The following is a 23171-nucleotide window of genomic DNA, read 5'->3' as shown; positions in this document are numbered from 1 at the left end:
GTACTTGATGGGCAAGGTTGCAGATTTTTGAGGTAGTAATGGAATAACTAAAGTTTTTTTTTAAAAAATGCAGAACATTTTGTAGATAGTATACACAGGTGTGCTGATGGGAGGCAGGAAATTAATGTTTAAGGTACATGGGTCAATCAAGTGGTGCTTTGTCCCAGATAATGTTGGGTCACTTGAGTATTGTTAAAGCTTTACTCAAGAAGACAAGTGGAGAGTGTTCCATCATGCTGCTAATATGTGCTTTGATGGGTGGTTGATGGTGGAAAGGCTTTGCATTTGTCAGGAAATGAATCACTCTCCACAGAATCGAACTTGGGTGGCTAGACCATTCAAGCTTTTTGAAAAAGGTGACCAACCATCCCCAATCACACATAGTACCCCACAGCATATTAACAGTTCGGACCAGCTGATGATAACATAATTGGATTTTTAAGGGTGGTAATTAGATTCTCATTAGATCTGATCATTGCTTGTCATTTTGTGGTGTGACTGTTCCTTCACATTTACCAGCCCACGCCTGCAAGCAGGCATAGATCATAAACACAAGAGATTCTGCAGATGCAGCAAAGCTGGAGTAACACACACAAAATGCTAGAGGAGCTCAGCAGGTCAGGCAGGATCCTTGGAGAGGAATAAACGGTCGACGGTTCAAGCTGAGACCCTTTATCAGGAATTCATTTGCTGAAGGTTTGTGAATGGAAATGATCATCATGCAGTCAAATTGTAGATGTTCCAATCAGGTGGAAATGAAAAGATATTTGAAATGCATCAAGATGAAAGCTGACCACATGAAAAAAATTCTTACATTATTAGAATCCAGTGTTAGGTTTCCTTCAGGGACAACTTGAATATTACTGAAAATAAAGGTTAAAGATGCTTAGTTCTACACAGAGTTCATTTGGTCACATTCAAATGGTCTGCAAACTTTGCCTTCTAATTCAGGTTCCCTGGAAATCCAACAATATCACCCATTACACATCATTTCTCCAAAGAGTAGTTACAAGCTTTATAACTAATATCTGTATTTAAATGAGTATTTTGCAACAGACAGACTTATCTGATCGTAAACTCAGATCCTTTTCCTCTTTTGTACTTGTGCATGGATTGATCTTTCTGGATGATATGCAAATAAAAGTTTTTCACTGTATCGCAATACAGGTAACAATAACAAACCAATTACCAAATTACTTCTGACGATGTTAAAAGAATGATACAACTATAAATTGCTGCTTAATTTTATAGGAAAGCAAGGATAAGACCATATTAAGTTACTTCCTTTCTTGTGGTTTGGCAGTAAGTGAAATAAGTAGAAAGAGAAATATCAGATTGTTAAGAATTTGAGACCAGAAGATGTTTGGAAAGCAGAGCAGCTAATATATATTGAGAAGATAAATCATATTTTGCTAAGGCCCTACATTAAAACCAAATGCAGAGGTTCTGTTGCACTGATTATTTCACATACCTTTAAACTTTGTGGTTCCAAGTGGAAGATTGTTCATATTTTCAGAAAACCATTAACTTGGATAATTGTTCAACTGCTTTTAATTTGGAATGCAGCATTGAGTAGGAACCAAAGTGATAGTCAGTTTTATTTTCTTGAGTATTAGATTAATTGAAAATTTTTGTAGTTTAACTGTAAAAGTGCTCAGTTCACAAATCAACTTTTGTACATCTACTCCCAGATTCAGTAACAACCTAGATACTATACATTGAAAGCATTGTAAATTTTAAATATCTTGCTTTTCCAGAAGATTGTTAGTTTGACTCTAAAATACCACTCAATAAGCTAAGATCAACATTTTAATGTTGAACCACCCAGAAAACACTTTACACCTTCCGTGATTGCTTTCACCAATGCTGAAAACTAGAGACAATAGACAGTAGGTGCAGGAGTAGGCCATTCGGCCCTTCTAGCCAGCACTGCCATTCACTGTGATCATGGCTGATCATACACAATCAGTACCCCGTTCCTGCCCTCTCCCCATATCCCTTGACCCCACTATCTACAAGAGCTCTATCTAACTCTCTCTTGAATGCATCCAGAGACTTGGCCTCCACTGCCTTCTGGGGCACAGCATTCCACATATCCACCACTCTCTGGGTGAAAAAGTTTTTCTGCATCTCTGTTCTAAATGGCCTAACCCTTATTCTTAAACTGTGGCTTCTAGTTCTGGACTCACCTATCAGCGGGAACATGCTTCCTGCCTCCAGTGTGTCCAATCCCTTAATAATCTTATGTTTCAATCAGACCCCCTCTCTTCCTTCTAAATTCCAGTGTATACAAGCCCAGTCGCTCCAATCTGTCAACATATGACAGTCCCGCCATTCCGGGAATTAACCTTGTGAACCTGCGCTGCACTCCCTCAATAGCAAGAATGTCCTTCCTCAAATTTTGAGACCAAAACTGCACACAATACTCCAGGTGGGGTCTCACCAGGGCCTTGTACAGCTGCAGAAGGACCTCTTTACTCCTATTCTCAATTCCTCTTGTTATAAAAGCCAGCATGACATTAGCTTTCTTTACTGCCTGCTGTACCTGCATGCTTGCTTTCATTGACTGATGTACAAGAACACCTCGATCTCGTTGTACTTCCTCTTTTCCTAACTTGATCCCATTTACATAGTAATCTGCCTTCCCGTTCTTACCACCAAAGTGGATAACCTCACATTTATCCACATTAAACTGCATCTTCCACACATCTGCCCACTCACCCAACCTGTCCAAGTCACCCTGCATTCTCATAACATCCTCCTGACATTTCACACTGCCACCCAGCTTTGCGTCATCAGCAAATTTGCTATGTTACCTTTAATCCCTTCATCTAAATCATTAATGTATATTGTAAACAGCTGCGGTCCCAGCACCGAACCTTGCGGTACCCCACTGGTCGCAGCCTGCTATTCCGAAAGGGACCCTTTAATCGCTACTCTTTGTTTCCTGTCAGCCAACCAATTTTCAATCCATGTCAGTATTCTGCCCCCCATACCATGTGCTCTAATTTTGCCCACTCATCTCCTATGTGGGACTTTATCAAAAGCTTTCTGGAAGTCCAGAAAGTTATGTTTTCATTTTTTTGTGCAAGTTGTTTCAACTTTTGAAAAGATTCAAGGTGTTTTCTCTCTCAGCTCCACTTGGGAGATCCTTGCATAGTAATAATCCATTATTCCAAATATTCCATTAAACTTTTATTGGACATTATTCTCCCTCATTGAAGTTAGGTGGCAGCTACTATTGAATAGGAGGTACGGAAGCCCGAAGTCCCACACCACCGGGTTCAAGAACAGCAACTTACCTTTACTATTCAGTTCTCAAACAAACCAGCAAAACCTAAATTAGTACATTTCAGTGACACTATGGCACTTTGACCATATTGCAGAAAAATAGACTTTTTGTTCTAATTTTACTTTCATGTAAAAATTCTGTATAACTTATGCTTAATTTGTTCTTTTTGTGAATGCAGCTCACATGATGTATCTTCCTGTGATGTGGCTGCAGGTATGTTTTCCAGTGTATACATACCAAGATAGAGTGAAAAGCATTTCTTTGCATGCCTTTCACACCTTGCTATACTTGCATACAGTGAGGTAGTGAAAATCAAAACATAGTTGCTATAGCTACAGAAAAACTGCAGTGTAGCTAAAGTAGATTGGGAGATCAGGAGTTCATCCTTTAGTATAAGAGCGGTCCATTCATGAGTCTATAATATAGATGCTGTCCTTGAGTCAAGTAGTATGTGCCTTTGAGCTTTTGTATCGCCAACCTGACTGGAGAGGGGAAAACAGAGACTGGGAAAAGCTCTTGATTATACTCACTGCTTTCCTGAGGCAGCAGGAAGTGCGGTTAGGACCAGTGTTGCAACAAAAGGCATGTGCCAAAAAATAATTTCAAAGACCTTCCAAGAAGTGTCAGGGCCAAAGCAGAATGAGTCATTTTTTTCACAATTTAGTAACATGGTATAGTCATTCAGACAGACATACTTTATTGATCCCGAGGGAAATTGGGTTTTGTTACAGTTGCACCAACAATAGTGTAGAAATATAGCAATATAAAACCATAAATAATTAAATAATAATAAGCTAATTATGCCAAGTGGAAATAAGTCCAGGATCAGCCTATTGGCTCAGGGTGTCTGACACTCCGAGGGTGGAGTTGTAAAGTTTGATGGCCACAGGCAGGAATGATTTCCTATGATGCTCAGTGTTGCATCTCGGTGGAATGAGTCTCTGGCTGAAAGTACTCCTGTGCCTAACCAGTACATTATGGAGTGGATGGGAGGCATTGTCCAAGATGGCATACAAATTGGACAGCATCCTCTTTTCAGACACCACCGTCAGAGAGTCCAGTTCCACCCCCACAACATCACTGGCCTTATGAATTAGTTTGTTGATTATGTTGGTGTCTGCTACCCTCAGCCTGCTGCCCCAGCACACAACAGCAAACATGATAGCACTGGCCACCACAGACTCATAGAACATCCTCAGCATCGCTGGCAGATGTTAAAAGACCTCAGTCTCCTCAGGAAATAGAGACAGCTCTGACCCTTCTTGTAGACAGCCTCAGTGTTCTTTGACCAGTCCAGTTTATTGTCAATTCGTATCCCCAGATATTTGGAATCCTCCACCATGTCCACATTCAAGACTCAAGACTGTCATTCTTCAGAACACAAGTGTAAAGGAGAATGTTACTCAGGATTCAATACAACATAAAAACACACATAATAATTATAAAAAAGCACAAAAACAAATAAAATTAAACATAAATACATACAATCAGCTTATATACATTGACTGACGGTATGTACATGAAGTGATGTTAGGTACAGGTAAATCTGTACATAAGGAGACACTGACATGAAATGATAAAATAGTGTTTGGGGGGTGGGTTAGTGCATGGAGGTGTAGATCAGCCTTATTGCTCAGGGAAAGTAACCGTTTTTGAGGCTGGTGGTCCTGGCATGGATACTTCATAGCCTCCTCCCTGATGGAACTGGGACAATCAGTCCCTGAGTAGGGAGGGTGGGATCCTTCACGATTTTTTGGCATCTTTCTGCACATATGCCCTTGATAGTAGGTAGGTGGTGTCTGTGATACGTCGGGCAGTTTTGACCACCCTTTACACAGCCCTCTTGTCCGCCATAGCGCAGTTTCCGTACCACAGTGACACAGCACGTTAGGATGATCTCAACTACACATCTGTAGAAAATCATGGGTCCAGCTCGAATCAGCCTTTTCTGAAAGTAGAGGCATTGGTGAGCTTTCTTGACTGTGAGGTATGTGTTCTTGGATCGTGAGAGGTTGTGTGACATGTGCTCTCCCATGTGTTTGAAAATGCTTGCAATGCTGTGCTGCTTATGTGAAGAGGATGTGAGTGGTGTGAGTTTTCATGAAGTTGATAACCATCTCCTTTGTAGAGGTTACTGGCTTAGCAACTAGGGTTCTGACTGTTAGATTCAATCTCCCTATGGTAGCTGGGAAGTTTACACTCAAGTAATTAATTCTGGAGTAAACTAGCCTAAATATGAAGTTTCCAGATTGTTGTAAAAATCCAACATTAATATTCTTCTGGGATGAACTGTTATTCAGTCTCGCCTTTATGTGACTTCAAACCATCAGCATGGTTAACTTTATCTGCATCCTTTGTTTGGGGACTATTAGGGATGAAAAAAACCAAAGATGTTCACATCTCATAAATCAGTAACAGAAGAAATACAACACATAGTACTACATTCTCACAACCAGTTGTTGAAACAATGTCACACACAAAATACTGGTAGAACACAGCAGGCTAGGCAGCATCTATAGGGAGAAGCGATGTCCCTATAGATGCTGCCTAGCCTGCTGTGTTCTACCAGCATTTTGTATGTGATGTTGTTTGAATTTCCAGCATCTGCAGATTTCCTTGTGTTTGCTGTTGAAACAATGTCATACTTTAAACCATTTTAATAAAGGATTTTGGATATTTTAGGATACCCTTTAAATTAAAGAGGGTTCACGCACATTGAAAATTCCCTTACAAACATCTGCTACAGCCATTGACAGAGAAGTGTCTAAAATTTAGATTTTGCAGTCAACAATAAAATATCAATTCTCTCTGCTGACCTCAAAGTAGTGCTCTCAGACAAAAGGAGAATTCCATGTTTATGGAAATTTAGTAGCTGTCACATGTCATTACTACAGGATCGCAGGCATTATAACCAATATTGATGTCTCTCAAGTGAGTAAGCAGACTATGACATAAGATTTCCAAGGAGGAAATGAAGTACACCTTTATGTAAACACTTTAAATATTTTACAAATCAGAAATAATAAAACATACATGAGATGAAAAGAGCTAAAATATCAAACCTATCAAAACATTTAATTTAATTCAATTGAAATAGTTGTCAGAGGATTACCACTGATTACCACAATATTTATTTTTAGGGCCAGAGAATATAAAAGGGGCAATTATGTATGAGTTCATTATTTAAAGCTGGCTCACACTTCATACATCAAAGTTTAATAAGCACAGAGTGTTTTCCAGTGAGCAAAAATCACAACTAGCTTTTTTTGTACCATTATTGATTTTCATTGCTGCACTGCACAGAATTGAAAAAAAAAACAGCAGCGCGCACACACACACAAAGTGCGTGAGGAACTCAGCAAGCCGGGCAGCATCTGTGGAGGGGAATAAACAGTATTGCTCAAGAATTCTGTAGAATCTCTTCTGTTTTAAGAACTGAAAATCAAAGAGATTTGTGGAGGGATAGGGAGTCATTGACAGTAACTTCCACATTTCGATGTTTGCATGTCTGTATTTCAAAAACTGCTATCAGTTTCATTATGTAAAGACGGTAAAAAGTAGCCGTTTCAGTATAATTAGAATTGGACAATCAGCCAGTAAATTAATAACCTAGATCTTGGCAATACCTTTCACGATCACTAGGGGCTGGAAAATAAAAATCTTTAGGCATTAAAGCCATGGTATGTTTGTGGTGAAAAAAATCACACGTGTAAACATAACGTAAACGTAACGTTATGTAAAGTGAATGGAGGATTTATTTTGTGCATTTACAAGCTTTTTTTTTACATAAAGTACATTTTTGTACGATAAGTGTAAAACAACAGAATCTGCCGTCTGCCTTCCTGGTGTCAAAGTTTCGGATATTAGCCAATATTGAACACCTGCTAACCTGAACATAAAGAGAAAGAATATTCTTTTTGAAAATACTTACAAATGAATTGAATAGGTTTTATTTTCGAGAAATTATACATATTAAAAGGAAAAGATGATTCGTGCAATAATTATGCATTCTCTCCTTTACAGGGTCACTGTTCAGCTTCATACGTCACACAATTCCCTTCAAAATTGTTCTTCAATATTGACAGGATGAAATTCAACTGGTGATTTCTAAGTTTAGACCATAAATTCTACTTTTGTGAAGTCATGCTGAGCAATAAAAGTAAGATTTCAAAAGACTTTTACCAGAAATATTTGACTTTCCCCTTCCTGAACTTCTCTTAAGATCCCTTAAGAAAACCCAACAGGATTGTTCCATTGGTACATTTCTACCATTGCCACATCTCGGTTTGCACCATAGTCAACACTAATACCTGTATTTGTATGAATTTCATGTGCATTAATTTCCCTAAGAAAGTATTTCTATGGAGTAAAGAACGTTTGTTACACATACCTAGAAAGGGTAGAAACCAGAAGATCTTGACCTGCGAACAGACCGCGGAACCACGGAGACGCTCGGTGTTGCTCGGACGGCGTGTGGAGGCGGACACGGAAGCTGGTCGGACAGCCATGCGCATTGCCCCTCGCCGCAGGCCCCGGTGAGTGTCTCCAGCATTGTGTCCTCTGCCGGGCGGGTTGAGCGCCCTTGGCCGCCCAGCACACAGTCAGGTTGGGTGAGTACTTGTCCGAGTGAGCCGGCTGATATCGGCGTGGCCATTTCTTCCCAGTCGGACCGGACCGGGCGATTAGGCTGCAGGAAGTCCCAGCTTCAGCTGATTTAACCTTGGTGGGTGGAAAACAAGGCCGCCGAGTTTGAATTCGGTTTATATTATTTCTTGGTGCCACTGTATCCAAGCAGGGACGGGTCGCGGTTTGTCCAGAAGTATGTGAAACCCAGAAGGGCAGTTAGATGAAAATGACCCTGAAAGTTCATTCAAAACCTTTGATGCTTTTGAGTACTTGCGGTGACCCTCGCGCGTGCATTTTCAAGGGTTAACATTGTACTGAAAAAATGGTAATTGTTTCTCAAACATGACGCTCCTCGTTCAGCAGGTTTGTGTTACTGCATTTTCCCGGTGACGTAATATCTATCTATAAAACCACGGGGATACGTTTTCTAAGCTGGACTAAAACAGTTTCGGTATTCTGTTTGGTGTTAGATTGACTGCCGCAGAATCGACTAGAGTACGTAATCGTTTTTATATTAATGTTTAATTTGGTTCTATAGCAGCCAATACAAAAGAATAATTGAAAGCTAAAAAACTGCAGATGTTGGAAATTGAAACTGAAACGTAACAACATACAGGAAGTACTTAAGCATAATGTGTGGAAGGACTCCATCTATTTTATTTCCTCCATTTATATGGTGTCAGCTCTGACAACATCACCTTCCATTCTTCCTGTGTGTCTTGGTTTATTCTCAGCTGTGTTTACTCTTGTTCGCTGCTCTCTATTCAAGGAAGAATTTCCCCTATCCTTCCATCCCCCAAGTGAATAGAACATCTTCTGTAATTTCCGATGTCTGCTATGTGATGTTACTTATGATAGCACAAACCCCTCTTCCCAGAGATTAGTCTAGTTAATCTTCCTCTAATGCTAGTATATCCTTTCTTTAGGAAACTAAAACACTGCACAATGCTTAATTTACCAGGACAATTTACAATTGTAACAATACTTCCTCACTTCTGACAATTAAGATTCCTCTATTCTTCCATCTTCTCATGCACGGAGATGCAGCCACCTGCCTTTTGGCCTTCTCACCTCCCCCGTTTTGAACTCTAAACACTCTTTTCAGCTGAAGCAATGGTTTACTTGTTATATGTCCAATTTAGCAGATGTTCTTAATTAACCAGGATTGCATTCCTGGGAAATATTCCCTTTAGCAAAAATTTGCAAATTGTAAAGCTGTAACCCATTAGTTTCTAAGATAAAAACTCTGGTTACATTCCAGAGCTCCAGAATTTAGATCAAAAAGAGCTAAACCCTTAAAATACATTAATGCAAGTAGCTAAAAGCATAAAGAATCATTCGTCATAAACTAACATAAAACATTCTGAGTGTGTCTTTTCAGATTACTCAACCACTGAATCCCTGCATGTGTTTACATGGTCTTCACTGAAGATTTATGGAAATAGTTCTTACTGTGTGAGAATCTAGAACTAGAGGTTACTCTTTAAAAGCAAGGTGTCTTCCATTTAAGTCAGAATGAAGTGTGACTTCTGATCTTGGGGTTCTGAATCTCTGGAATGAAAGCAAAATAATCTTCCAGGTTGATCCTTGATTAGCAAGGGAGGAAAGGTTATTCTGTGGAGTTTACCTCAATCCTAATTCACATGAAGGTGAAAGTAATTGCTTTGATGCAGATGTTGTAGCCGGCCGGAGGTGCTGTGGCATCTACACCGGACCTGAGGCAAGAAGTCATGGGTTCGAATCTGGCTGGCTCCTTGCACACTTTTTATCTGTGCTGGGTTGTGCTTTAATCTAGCAACTTGGCCTCATAAAAAAAAATAGACAAATGTTAATAAAAATGGCAAGGTTGCCACCCAATGTGCCACAAAGTATGGAAAGGAACAACAGTTCAGGGTTGGTAGGAGGCAAAGCTTTTGCTGCAGTTGGCCATGAATCTGAATTTGATAGAGTTTATGACATTGATGTCAAGTCTTCGTCTAGTTTCTTGTTCTTACAGTGTGATAAACAAGATTTAAAGGTTTCAATTGGTACTTGGACAGCTTTCTTCTTTTTCTCCTAAAAAAGCTTCTTATAGCAAAAAGTGACATTTTCTATCATTTCAGGTCATATCTATTGTTGTGTAGCCTTTGAAGTTGTTGTCTTTGAAAACAGCAATTGCTTTCCTGGTGGAGGAGATAAAGGTTCCAAAACCCTTTTGGTAGTCATGGTCTCCTGCTACTGGCTTCTTGTTTCTCTTCACATTTTTCTGTTCACCGTGAGATTTTGCAACTCTTCCATGCCTTCCTCCTCTACTTAGATAAACTCCACCTCATTTGCCAACTTAACAATGTCTTTGCAGATTTTTTTAGGCTCAGAATCCCATAAGCTTGTATGTGCATTCTAGCTATAATTTCTTCCATATGCAGTATATTGTTAGCTGGGTTTCCAGATCCCAAGAGGCAGTGATATTTTCTGTGGCCATATTGATAGTATATCTGTTTCAGATTTATGAATGGTGGGATTGTCCATCCTGGTCCAACCACGAGGATACTATGGCAAGCGGTTGTTAGATTCTCGATTAGTCTGGCACGAAGCAATCCAGGGAGAAGGCAGGAGATTGGGGGTTGAGAGGTAATATGGTTCAGCCTTAACAAAATGGCAGAACAGACTCGATGGGCCAAATGGCCAAATTCTGCTCCTATATCTTGTGGTCTTAATGCCCCTACTTCCTCGGGAAGCTAAAGAAAATCGGCATGTCCTCGTTGACCCTCATTGATTTTTATTGACACGTGATAGAAGGCATCCTATCCGGAGACTTCATAGCTTGGTATGCCCAATACGACAAGAACCCTTGGTACATTTGACATTAATATATCATTTTACCAACTGACAGCATAAAGCCTTACAGCGCTATTGATAGGGGTTTGATTCCTACCACTGTCCATAAGAACTTTGTCTCTTCCCCTGTGACCGTGTGGGGTTTCTCTGGGTGATCTGGTTTCCTCCCACATTCCAAAGATATACTGGTTAAGATTGGTAAGTTGTGGGCAATGTTATGTTGGTGCCAGAAATGTGGGGACTCTTGCAGGTTGCTCCAGCACATGCTCAGTCTGGGTTAGTCACTGATGCAGACAGCACATTACACTGTATGTTTCAATGTACATGTGAAGACTAAAGTTAAACTTAAATTTTGATCTTTAATCAATTTTGCTTTTTCTCAGATCATCATCAAACTCGTACCATTGATTCAGGACTTCCAGCAGCATCTTAACCCTTTTTCCATTCTCTCCATAATAATAATTCTGCTGTTTGTTGCCCTCTTGAATAACATTTTGGCACTAACTTTTACTTTGTGTTGTTAAAGATTGCTTGTACAGTCAACACTGCAATATTAAGAAAAGTATGGTACTAACACTTCAAATTTGTGATAATTTCTTAAAGGAAATACATCATCCAGAACAAAAGGATGCCAGGGTAGCATAGTGGTAAGCTATTACAGTTCGGGCGTTCTGAGTCCAATACCAGTGCCATTCTGTAAGGAGTCTGTATGACCTTCCTGTGGAATGCGTGTGTTTTCCCTGGGTGCTCCAGTTAACTCCCACGGTCCAAAGATGTACTGGGCAGGTTAATTGGTCATTGTAAATTGTTCCATATTAGGTTGGGGTTAATGGGGTTTGGGGTTTGTTGGGGCAGCATTACTCAAAGGATCGGAAGGGCCTACACTGCGTCACATTGCTAAATAAATAAATAAATATTTTTTTGGGAAAGCGCTGTGCAGGATGCACGGTATAAATTATGATGGACCCTGATACCAGTAAAGCGCTGTGACATTAGTGATCTTGATGAGGGCAAAATGGTGTGAGAGAAAATGTGTCTATCTTGGATGGAAGTTGGCACTCCGTTGTAGCAAAAATAAAGCCCTGTAGGTCAAGGGTGTGTAACCTTAGAGGTAAAATTTGAAATGCAAAAGCTTTAAATTAATGAATACATGGATACAGCTTTTAGTCCTCCTGTATATTGGGAAAAACGAGAACACAGAATGAATAATTGCTTGCAGAATATATGTATTTGTGTGTAAGTGTGATTCTGAATTCTCAAAACTTGAATTTTGTATCGCAGTTCTACCCTGAACTCTGTCTTCATCTTCCAATACTGTTACTTTACTCAAGATGAGCCCAGTGAACACAGCTCCTTGACTTTTAGTTAGATCTATTACAATCTTCTGGGCTTGACAATTATTTCACTAACCAGCTATTCCAGTCTTGTCTGACAGTTCTGCATTCAGTTTTCTTTCTGATACACAGGCACCATCTCAAGTTCAGGTCAAGATGACCCCTGTGTACAATGCTCCTTCAGTTAACATCTTCTGAATGGATCATGGAACCATATTTCACTTTTTATTGTCATTAATCTTTGTTTATCATCTTGGATGTGATTCTGGAACTCTTGGCGCCTGTGATTTGTTGTTTGGAGATGGTTCAGGTGTTCTAGGGCTCTGCAGTCTCTGAGAGGATTCCAGGACGTAAAGTGCATAAACCTCTTGATGGGAAGACTGCGGGACAGCATGTGAGCCAGTGTTCGACTCTATTTCATTAATTAAGGCTTCCATTGTTCACCGAGTAAAGCAACAAGGGAGATGGAAACATCAAAGTGAATGCAGAAGTTTGGAAATCCTTTGGGTGCTTCAGCACTCTGCAGTCTTCGAGAAGATTCTGGGTGACAGAGGCAGCGTATGCGAGCCTCATAGTGGTCAGGCTTCAGGATAGGGCACAAGCCGATGTTTGACCTATTTCACTGATTAAAGTGTTGAGAGAGATTGAAGCATCGAGGCAAGTGCGGAGGGGGAGCACCGGCTGCCTGCCTTCTGATTGCTCTGCTACAGAGAAAGGAGAGTCTGCTGCTGTGCCAGAGAGTATTGTCCAGGTTTTCTTTGTTTTCGATGTGGACTTGGACTACAGATATTTTTCAGCCTTATAGTTTTTTTATATTCGGTGTTTTTCACTCGATCTTTCTTATTTTTTTGCGCAGGGTTGGTGATGTGCCGGTTCTGTTTTCTTTGTTTTATTTGTGGGGTGGGGAGATTTGGGGGTTGATGTACCTGTTCCAGTTTTGTTCATTTTTTTTTTTGTTTTGGGGGGGGGGGGTGTTGTTGATCGTGCTGTCTTTTCTTTCTTGGTTTCTTGGCTATCTGGAGAAGAAGAATTTCAGAGTTGTATGCTTTGATAATAAATGAACCATTGAACCTTCTGTAATTACACTCTCCCCCCCCCCCAACACCTTTTGGTGTTCACCGCTCTTCAGCCTCTTTCAGTCAATGTTAGCCATTGCTTTTCTCTTTGAATCACGTTTGCCCTCCTCCTTTTCACAGACATTTTCTATTGTTTTCTTTGCCCCTTTTACTTTTCATTATAGTATAAATCTTTCTCTCCAAGTTGTTTGCTTTTTGGATATAAAAGTTATAGATCCAAAATGTGAACTCTGTTCCTGTCTTCACAGATGCTGCATGACTTACTTTGTATTTTCAACTTTTCCTGTTTTTTAATGAAAGTGTAATCCCTTAATTTCTAGTAGACCATCTACAAAGTGAGATAGACCAGATGTAGGGAAAACAATTGGTCTGCCCTTTCTATCCTTTGTAAATTTAGCAGACGAGATCACGTCAAATTAGGTGAGGGTAGCCAGCGGTCCTTCTACCCCGGTGTGATATGCCTGTCCTAGCATGCAAAGGCAGTTCCAGGGGACTGGGCGGAGAAGACCAACAGCAAGATCCAACGGCCAGAGGGTAGTTCTGCAACGCTTTGTGGAAAGTGAAGGCCATGACAAGGCACAGAAAAGGTCACTGCAACCAAGGAAGACCTCCAGTGCAATAGCTTCTCCACTTTAAAAACTCTCTCCTGCACAGGTCCTTTTGTGCAGTGCAATTGTCATCATTGGATAACACACTCACACTCACACTCACACTCACACTCACACTCACACTCACACTCACACTCACACTCACACTCACACTCACACTCACACACACACACACACACACACACACACACACACACACACACACTCCCCCCACTCACAAAATCCTCATTTCTCTTTTTGTCGCAATATGAGGACATATTTCTGCCAACTCTTTTTAGTTACATGGAAACAAAATTTTCAATTTTGTTTCATAAGTAGTTCTTAGTTGCCACCAGCTTACAAGAAATGGATGCAGGATTAATTTATAGGGTCCATCAATTGAATAATGTGCAATTATTGAAAGAAAATTATCTCTCAGTATCTGTACATTTGATTCAGTACCTCAGGTGCCTCCTGATCTTAAACTTGGTCGCAGTGCTTTGCAATCTTGAGCTTAAACTTATTCAGACAGACAGACATACTTTATTGATCCCGAGGGAAATTGGGTAATTCGAATTTTGAGTATCAGGCCTTTGAGGTATTAAAAAAAGCTATCTGAAATATTTGTGACTATTTGCATAAAGAAATCTCTATTTGTCCCAGTCCTTAGTCCATAACATCTTCTCTTTCTAGTCTCTCGATCACAAAAGAAGTAATCTCAGTCAGCTATTTTTTAAAGGGGATCTATTACTTTGAAATTCCATGAAATATAGCCTATTCTCCTTTTTCTTTAAGACATCCAGGAATCAATCTGGTGAACTTATGTTCCATTGTCTTTAATGTGCATATTCATTTTTGAAAACTGAGACTATAAGCAGAACACTTGAAGTCTTGCCAAGCCCTATATAATCTGAACAAACTTTTTCTTGTAATCAAATCTCTTGCAATAAAGACTGACATACCAATTCTTTTCAAATATTTGTTGACCCTGTTGATTGGGTTGCTGCATCCCACAGACCACCAGATATGTCCCTGCACCGAAAGTTGTTGGTTTCTCTATCTTTGGAATGCATGTGGCACTCCTGCACGTTATGCCCAAAGTTTTGAACATTTTAAAGATTTTTTTTATATATAAAAAAATACAAAAATGGTGGAGTAAGGAATAGCAAATAAGGTATTGAAAGGTTATTGGGGGACAAAAATAAGCTGAAAAGTTGAGTGTGGTGGTGACTGAATTTAATCCAGACATGTGAGGTAATGGATCTTGGGACAGATACTAGCAGGACATGGCAAGGACCTCAGAAGTGTTGATGTATCGAGGGATCTGAGGGTGCAAGTTGATTACATGTTGAATATGGTAATACAGGTGTATTGGATAATAAACAAGGCATTCAGCAAACTTGCCTTCATAGGCTAAGGCATTGAGTATCAGTTGTGATAACACATTGCAGCTGTATAAAACTTTGACTGGGATGGACATGGATTATTGTGCTCTTGTTACCACACTACAGCTAGGACATGGTAGCATTGGAAAAAATATAGAAGAGAGTCACCAGAATGTCCCTGTTATGGAGGGTTTTACTTCTAAGGAGAGATTGAAGAAACTGGGTTTATTTCCACTGGAATCCTGAAAGCTGGGCCGTAACCTTGCAAATGTTTATAAGATTATGGGCCACAGGTAAGGTAGGTAGTGTTCTTCCTTGGGTACAGGAGTCTAAAAGGTTTAAGGTGAGGGAGATTTAAATTAAAGGAGACCAGGGCAAGATTTTCACATGGAGTGTGTTGCTTATGTGCATGAGCTACCAGAGGAAGTGATAGAGGCAGTTCGAATTACAATGTTTAAACACATTTGAACAGGTGAGAATGTGGAGAGGGTGAGGGGTACGTGTAGTGGGGGGATGAAGGGTAAGTGTAGCAAAGTATGTGTACAGGACTGGGGACAGAGTATGTGATTGGGGAAGTGTAGGAGGACAGGGTCAGGTAACTAAATTAGAGAAACAGACAGATATGGCAACCACAAAGAAAGGGAACCTTGCTTACTGCAAGACAATGTGTCTAGCGAAGTATCTGAGCTATATACCTATTTCAAGTGTTTTGCTTGCGTCTGTACCTATTCCAAGTATTTTGCTTGGGTCTATACTTATTTCGAGTATTTAGCGTGCTTAGCTATGCAATAGCTGATCAGTCGATGAATTTGAATCGGTAACCATATTCGTGAATGTAGTGCCCTGCTTTTGGGTATAAGTATGACCACTGTAAACCGACAGATTCAGAGTTGGCTACCGTACGCCAAGGTGCGTGTGGCTGCAAACTCTCCACTGAATAAAAACCGTTTCAGAGGTTAATTTATGTCTCTGATGTTTTTTCCTCAACTGAGCAGGTTAACACAGGTACACAATAATATTACCTTTTTATTCATCTTTTTCCACGATTTAATTTTGTAACTTATTAATTTGTATGTATTGCAGCCACATGTGTTAGTGATAATAAACCACATTGTGAGAAGAGAGGTTCAGCCATAATGTGAGCAGATCAAACTTGTGTGGACGGGGATCATGGTTGGCACAGATGAGTGGGGTGAAGAGCCAGTTTCGATGACTCTAGTAGCTGGAAAATAGACTCTTCTCCTTGTACATTTTCTTAACCCCTCTCTGTCATTTGTCTTGCAGCAAAAATGGTCTTGAAAGAAATCCCAACTGAATCTTTGGCCCGTCCTTTATCACGGAATGAAATAGTTGGTTTAATTTTTCGCCTAACAATATTTGGTGCAGTAACCTACTACACTATCAAATGGATGGTAGATGCGATTGATCCTACGAGGAAACAGAAAGTGGAAGCACAGAAACAGGTTGGTTTATGTTTTATTAATGTATGATACACAGACCAAGCTAAGCATCAGCATAGATGAGGTAGGCCAAAAGAATCCTTTAATGTGCTGTGAGATTCTACAAAATTGGTCTTACTCAAATGTTATAGCCTTTTACTCATTTTTACAGTATGAAGGGTGTGTTTTTGTCAGCTATGAGATATTTAAAATTTTAATGTACTATAGTGGGATGAATTGAATCCTCATCAGTTGAAATATTTGTGCCATTTGTAAATTGCCCTTGATGTGTAAAGGCAGACAATAGACAATAGGTGCAGGAGTAGGCTGTTCGGCCCTTCGAGCTAGCACCGCCATTCACTGTGATCATGGCTGATCATCCACAGTCAGTACCCCGTTCCTGCCCTCTCCCCATATCCTTCGACTCCACCATCTTTAAGAGCTCTATCTAACTCTTTCTTGAAAGCATCCGGAGAATTGGCCTCCCCTGCCTTTTGAGGCAGAGCATTCCACAGATCCACAGCTCTGTGGTGGATCTCTGTAGCAGTGGTGAATGTGTTTTGTACATTAAAATCAGCAGCACAAATGAGAGAATTTGCATGACGGCCGTTTAATGACTAGAAATTGGCTTGATAAATTGGTTGAGAAATATAGGTGAAGCTAAAATCACAGTGTCACAGGTATTTGTCCCACACAGGATATTTTCAAATACAAATAATCTTAAAATCTTATTGGTAGAAATTTAAAACAAATTCTCTTGAGGATTTAAGGTATGGAAAGGCTTGTAGAGAACTACTGGGCAAAAGATTGGAGATAAGACCAGGATTTTAAATTGCTAAGAAGGGATTACTATCAGAATGCAATTTGTTTATTATATTTAATATGATTAATTTCAAAGTAGATATCAAGAATACTAATTCTTACACAATTTTTCAAAAATAAGATGGATCACAACAGTCAATCGATTACATAAATATTGTGTTTAACAGCCATCAATATCATTCACACAGGTGAATTTTGTTCTTGGGTACCAGGCTTACAGTCTTTTCCAGGCAGAAGCATTTTGATTTTCTGTAAAAAGAATCGTCATTTATCCTAAATTTATGCTTCGTAACTCTGAACTACCTTATCACATTTAAAGTATAATTTTAGGATTTTACATATTCTACGTTGGTACAGATTTCCTTTTGAGATATGCCCCTTCATAGTTTAAAGTATTGCATATCATTGTTGTGCTTAGTTTTAGTTTTCAGTATGCTGCTGCTGAGACCAAACTGGAGCATTGTGGCTTCAGCCTAACTTGGAGGTTTGAATTCAGTAAATTTGCTGAATGGTTTGACTAAATTTGTTTTATGACCCATCAGAGATTTCAAAATATAAAATTCAATGCTTAATATTTTGTTGTAGTGTTTATAGGCAGCTGGCATTGTCAGAAATTTACGGTGTGCTAGTCTGGACCTTAGTTAACTAATAGAAATACTTGATTCCCTCTCTAAGAGCCATTTAAAACATGCTTTGTTTAATTATTTGGTAACTAATAACTCCTTACTTGGGTATGTGGTTAACATATTTTATATACACAGTTGCATTTCTATATACTTTTTTCTGGAGGAGGTTGTAGGCAATTGGTTCATCTTTCATTTAAAGAAATACATTTTAAGACTTTAAAAGAAATACTATGAGACTGAGGTCTGTCAGGTGCTAATCTTATCAAACATTTAAAAAAATATTATCCTTAATTACTGCCACAGATTGAGTCCATAACAGCTCACCAGTAACATTGAAGCACAAATAAGTATTGGTTTTAGAAGGGATGCTATGAAAGTTGGAATACTTTGTAACTTAGCACATTGGAACAGTATACAATGCCATGGCCTTCAATGCATACATGTTATTGAACAGACCAATGTATATTTAATGAGGCAGGCTTGTTCAGATAAATGCACCTCCGTTCATTTTATTGGCCCTGAGAATGCTGATGCTGTTCACATTACATCATTGTTCTGGTCTTTGTGTGCCTGCAAATTGCAGGACAGAAACATGGAATATGCTGCAGGTCAGATGATGTGCAAGGATCCATTTGATCTGTAATACCTCTGGGTTTAGTACTGAGGGCTGATCGACCACCAGGATATGTGCAACAGCCTTGCTTATTTGAATGGGTGGATGACATTAAAACAAAGTGAAACTAAGGATCTTGTTTTATTTTAAGATTAATAGTTTTAAGTTACATTACAAAATTGTAATAAAAAATCAATTAAATGTATTTCAGCCATTTCTAAATGCCAGGCGTGTTTAGAGGCATTGGAAAATACCCTCTAGCAATGCAAACCAGTGGGTGGGCCTCAGTTTGTGCCAAGTAAGGCCAAATCACTGCTTGTGAACTGTTCTTCCGTGTAGAGAGTGCACAGCAGCAACGTGCTGGGAAATTAGGGCAATGCAACAAGTGTTTTATGGGATCCCGTGGAAGATGAATGCAAGGCATTGGACTGTTTTTTAAAAAATATAAGTAAATATTTTAATTAAGTAAATATTTGTTATAATTCTTAATTTGCTTTTATTTATTGAGTGCCTAATAAGCACTTTTGAATTTTGAAATTAAAGCATTTTCTTTTGAATTGAAAATTCAGTTTTTATTTAATTATAGTTGAAATGTGAGAAGAAATACTCAGGTGCATTTGTGGCACTGTTGTTACCTCCCTCTTACAATTTAGATTAATTTTAATTGATTTCTCAGGCAGAGAGACTAATGAAGCAAATTGGTGTAAAAAATGTCAAGCTTTCAGAATATGAGATGAGTATTGCAGCCCACCTTGTTGACCCCCTGAGTATGCAGGTAAGGCATTTTTCAATTGCATCCTATCATCTTTTGTTCAGAGATGGTAATTGTTATATCAGCTGTGGACTTCTAATATAGGCAACCTGTCTATTTATTGTAAGTTGACAGTTAAACATTATTATTGTCTTCATTAGAGGATCAGGCCATCGTTTGCTTCATCAGGCCTGGTCAGCAGTGTGAGGACTTAGCACCTCTGCTGTATTCAAAGGAGAGTAATGATCCTTTACCCGTAACGGAGCTTGCCCTTAGAAATAGATGTTTTTTAATACCTTTTGATATTCTCGTAACTTGGATATTACATTTCATTTAACCAAATGGGTAATCTAAGACTATATGCTTCTAATAGAATCTTGGAACTAACCAATATAAGGTGCAAAAAAGCCACCTGAGATAATTAATCTCCATTAAATTCTTTTATCAATGCACATGGAAAGGGATAGTCACCTCTGAACAATTTATTTTGAGCTAGAATCTCACCCTTTTGGGACATGTGTGCGTGTGCGTGTGTGTGTGTTCTTTCTTTCTTTCTCTTCCTCTCTCCCACTAAAAATGGTCGTAATGTTCTTTTAACTGCTTGGTTGGTTCAAGCGCAAACACGAGGAAATCTGAAGATGTTGGAAATTCAAACAACACACAAAAAATGCTGTTGGAACGCAGCAGGCCAGGCAGCATCTATAGGAAGAAGTAGAGTCAACGTTGCGGACCGAGAACCTTTGTCAGGACTAACTGAAAGAAAAGACAGTACGAGATTTGAAAGAAGGAGGGGGAGGGAGAAATCCAAAATGATAGGAGAAGACAGGAGGGGGTGGGGTGAAGCTAAGAGCTGGAAAGGTGATTGGCGAAAGGGATACACAGCTGGAGAACGGAAAGGATCATGGGACGGGAGGCCTAGGGAGAAAGAACGGGGGAGGGGAGCACCAGAAGGAGATGGAGAACAGGCAAGGAGTGATTGTGAGAGGGACAGAGAGAGGAAAAAAGGGGGGGGAATAAATAAATAAGGGATGGGGTAAGAAGAGGAGGAGGGGCATTAACGGAAGTTAGAGAAATCAATGTTCATGCCATCAGGTTGGAGGCTACCCAGACAGAATATAAAGTGGTGTTCCTCCAACCTGAGTGTGGCTTCATCTTGACAGTAGAGGAGGCCATGGATAGACATATCAGAATGGGAATGGGACGTGGAATTAAAATGTGTGGCCACTGGGAGATCCTGCTTTCTCTAGCGGACAGAGTCTCCCTCCTACTTTTAAATCTCTTGCTATCTTTTCTTTCAGTTAGTCCTGACAAAGGGTCTTGGCCCGAAACATCGACAGTGCTTCTTCCTATAGATGCTGCCTGGCCTGCTGCGTTCCACCAGCATTTTGTGTGTGTTGTTTGGTTGGTTGATGTTTTTGTATGACTGAAAATCAACTGGAGTTCTTTGAAAGAATTACATGTGCTGAAGGTAATGAGGAATCTAGATATGGTTGGAGTTTTCGAAGTCATTTGATAAGGGGTAGCATCAAAGATTATTGCAGTAAATGAAAGCCTATTGTGCAAGATGCTGGCACTCAGCATTTTACAGCTTATATGAATGAATTTGATGAAGGGACTGAAGATGCTTCAGGTCTATTGTAAGTGTAAATCTTTGCCACTAACGTGTTCACACTGGCATGGATAATTCCACACAAATTGACATTGGAAATGAAAAAGAAAATACTAGCAAATTAATTTTTAAAAATACCAGGGGTTACTTAAGCTAGGAATATGTTTCAAATTATTGTACTTGCTGTCTTAAGTATAATCAGAGCCAGTTAGAGCCTGTCATCAGTAAGTATTTTAACATTTTAAAATATCAGATGTGCAGAATTCTGTATGCTGTATTAAGATATTCAGCACAGAAACAGGCCTGCCCTTTGGCCCAGTTCACACAAGGCAACAGTTTTGCTCAGCAAGTTAGTCCTGTCTGCCTACATTTGGCCCACAGCCCTCTAAACCTTTCCTATTTATGTACCTAGCTCGATAACTCAACCTCTGCTTCTGGTAGTTCATTCCAAATAAGCTCCACCCTTTGCACGAAGAAGCTACCATTGATGGCTTCTTTGATTTTAGTAGCCCTTCCCTGGGGGGCGGGTCTATATGCTTTTACACTTTCTACGCCCATCATGATCTAGGTATACATCAAAAAGGTCACTCCTTAATCTTTCAGGTTCCAGGGAATTTTGCCCTGGTCTGCACAACCCATCCTTGTAAATCAGGCCCCCAAGTCAAGGCAACATCCTGGTAAATCGTTTTCTGTACTCTATCTCTAGGTTAATATCTTTTATATATCAGAGTGACCAAAGCTACACAATAATCCAGAAGACCATAATACCATAAGATATAGGAGCAGAATTAGGCCATTCAGCCCATCAAGTCTGCTCCACCATTCCATCATGATTGATTTATTATCCCTCTCAGCCCCATTCCCTTGTTTTCTCCTCTTAACTGTTGATGCTCTTACTAATCAAGAACCTATCAAGCACTGCTTTAAATATACCCAATGATTTGGCCTCCATGGCTTTCTGTGGCAATCACTTCCACAGATCCACCACTCTGGCTAAGGAAATTCCTCCTTATCTCTTGTAAAGGAACATACTTCTGTTCCATGTGGAGTCTTTCCAAGATCTTATACAACTGCAGCATAACTTCCCAACTCCCATACTCAGGCCTTGAGTGAGGAAGGCCAGTGTACCAAGCACCTTCATCACATGTCTACTCATGATGCCACTTGTAATGAACTATGCATTTACAGTTCTAGTGCTCTCTGTTCCACAACACCCTCCATTCACTGCATGAGTTGTACCTTGGTCTGATCTCTCAAGAAGCAGTATTTATCGGATTAAAAGCCATTTGCCATTCCTCAGTGCTGGTCGCAATCCCTCTGTAAATTGTTTTTATATAACCTTTCATACCATTTATAAAGCCATTTTTAATATTATCTGCAAACTTAGTAACCATGCCAGTTGTCATATTGTCAGTATGTGACATTGAGGTGATCTAATCTAGTCTCCCTGATCCCAGTCACTAATTCTCCAATTGCAGAAATTTTTTTTTCTTTCAACTTTTGAATAAAGGTTTTTAAATTCACCTTTGATGGAAAAGATGCACAACAAAACCGCCTGGCCTGCTACGTTCCACCAGCATTTTGTGTGTGTTGCTTGAATTTCCAGCATCTCAGCATCTGCAGATTTTCTCTTGTTTGCTCATTTATAGTTGCTAAACTGATATTTAAATTGTTTTTTTTTCTATCTAGTAAATTAATAATGAATCATTACATCAAGTTTCAGTGCTTTCTCTCATTTTGATTCCTAGATTTGATTACCAGTTAAAGAAACTTGGAAATCTATAATCAAGGAAATTCTGAAATCAAGTTCTGAGCAGGGATAGATAATTTGAATTACTAAGCAGTTTCCAATTTACCTGTACTTGGCATTTTACTGGGAACCATTAGGGGGCAGTAATGAAGCTGCAAGCCAGGATGCTGAAAGCCTTGGAACTATGTTTTCTACAATCTTCACTCAACTCACAAGATGCATGTTAAGTTGCCTTTGGTAAACAGCACAGCTATGATTAATAAAATGAGAATGTATGCCATGCAATGGTTCATTTTCAAATATGATGACCTCCACCAAATTTTTTAAAATATTGATAAATGATAACCTTTAACATTCCATTGCAATTCTGCATTAGAAATTGCATTAAATTATGTCATTGTTGTTTATTTGGTGCTAATAGCTTATCATACTGACTCCAGTTCA

The 23171-nt window shown here is 39.5% G+C and overlaps 1 protein-coding gene across 3 annotated transcripts in view; it reads left to right on the top strand.

Moving 5' to 3' along the window:
• Positions 1–7701: 7701 nt before the first annotated feature.
• Positions 7702–23171, top strand: part of atad1b (ATPase family AAA domain containing 1b) — a 50602-nt gene continuing 35132 nt past the window's right edge. Inside the window, exons 1-3 of one of the 3 annotated variants that reach the window (XM_059947462.1) lie at positions 7702–7827; positions 16402–16580; positions 19294–19392. In XM_059947462.1, the coding sequence (XP_059803445.1) occupies positions 16407–16580; positions 19294–19392 (273 nt within the window). In that variant the 5' untranslated portion in view covers positions 7702–7827; positions 16402–16406. Of the gene's footprint in view, positions 8016–16401; positions 16581–19293; positions 19393–23171 lie in introns of all 3 variants that reach the window. The other 2 variants (XM_059947460.1, XM_059947461.1) reach the window with 2 other exon arrangements.

The sequence above is a fragment of the Hypanus sabinus genome, chromosome 22 (assembly GCF_030144855.1).
Source record: "Hypanus sabinus isolate sHypSab1 chromosome 22, sHypSab1.hap1, whole genome shotgun sequence".
Classification (NCBI taxonomy): domain Eukaryota; kingdom Metazoa; phylum Chordata; class Chondrichthyes; order Myliobatiformes; family Dasyatidae; genus Hypanus; species Hypanus sabinus.
The sequence above is the reverse complement of the archived record's forward strand: the minus strand, read 5'-3'. Positions and strand labels throughout refer to the sequence as shown.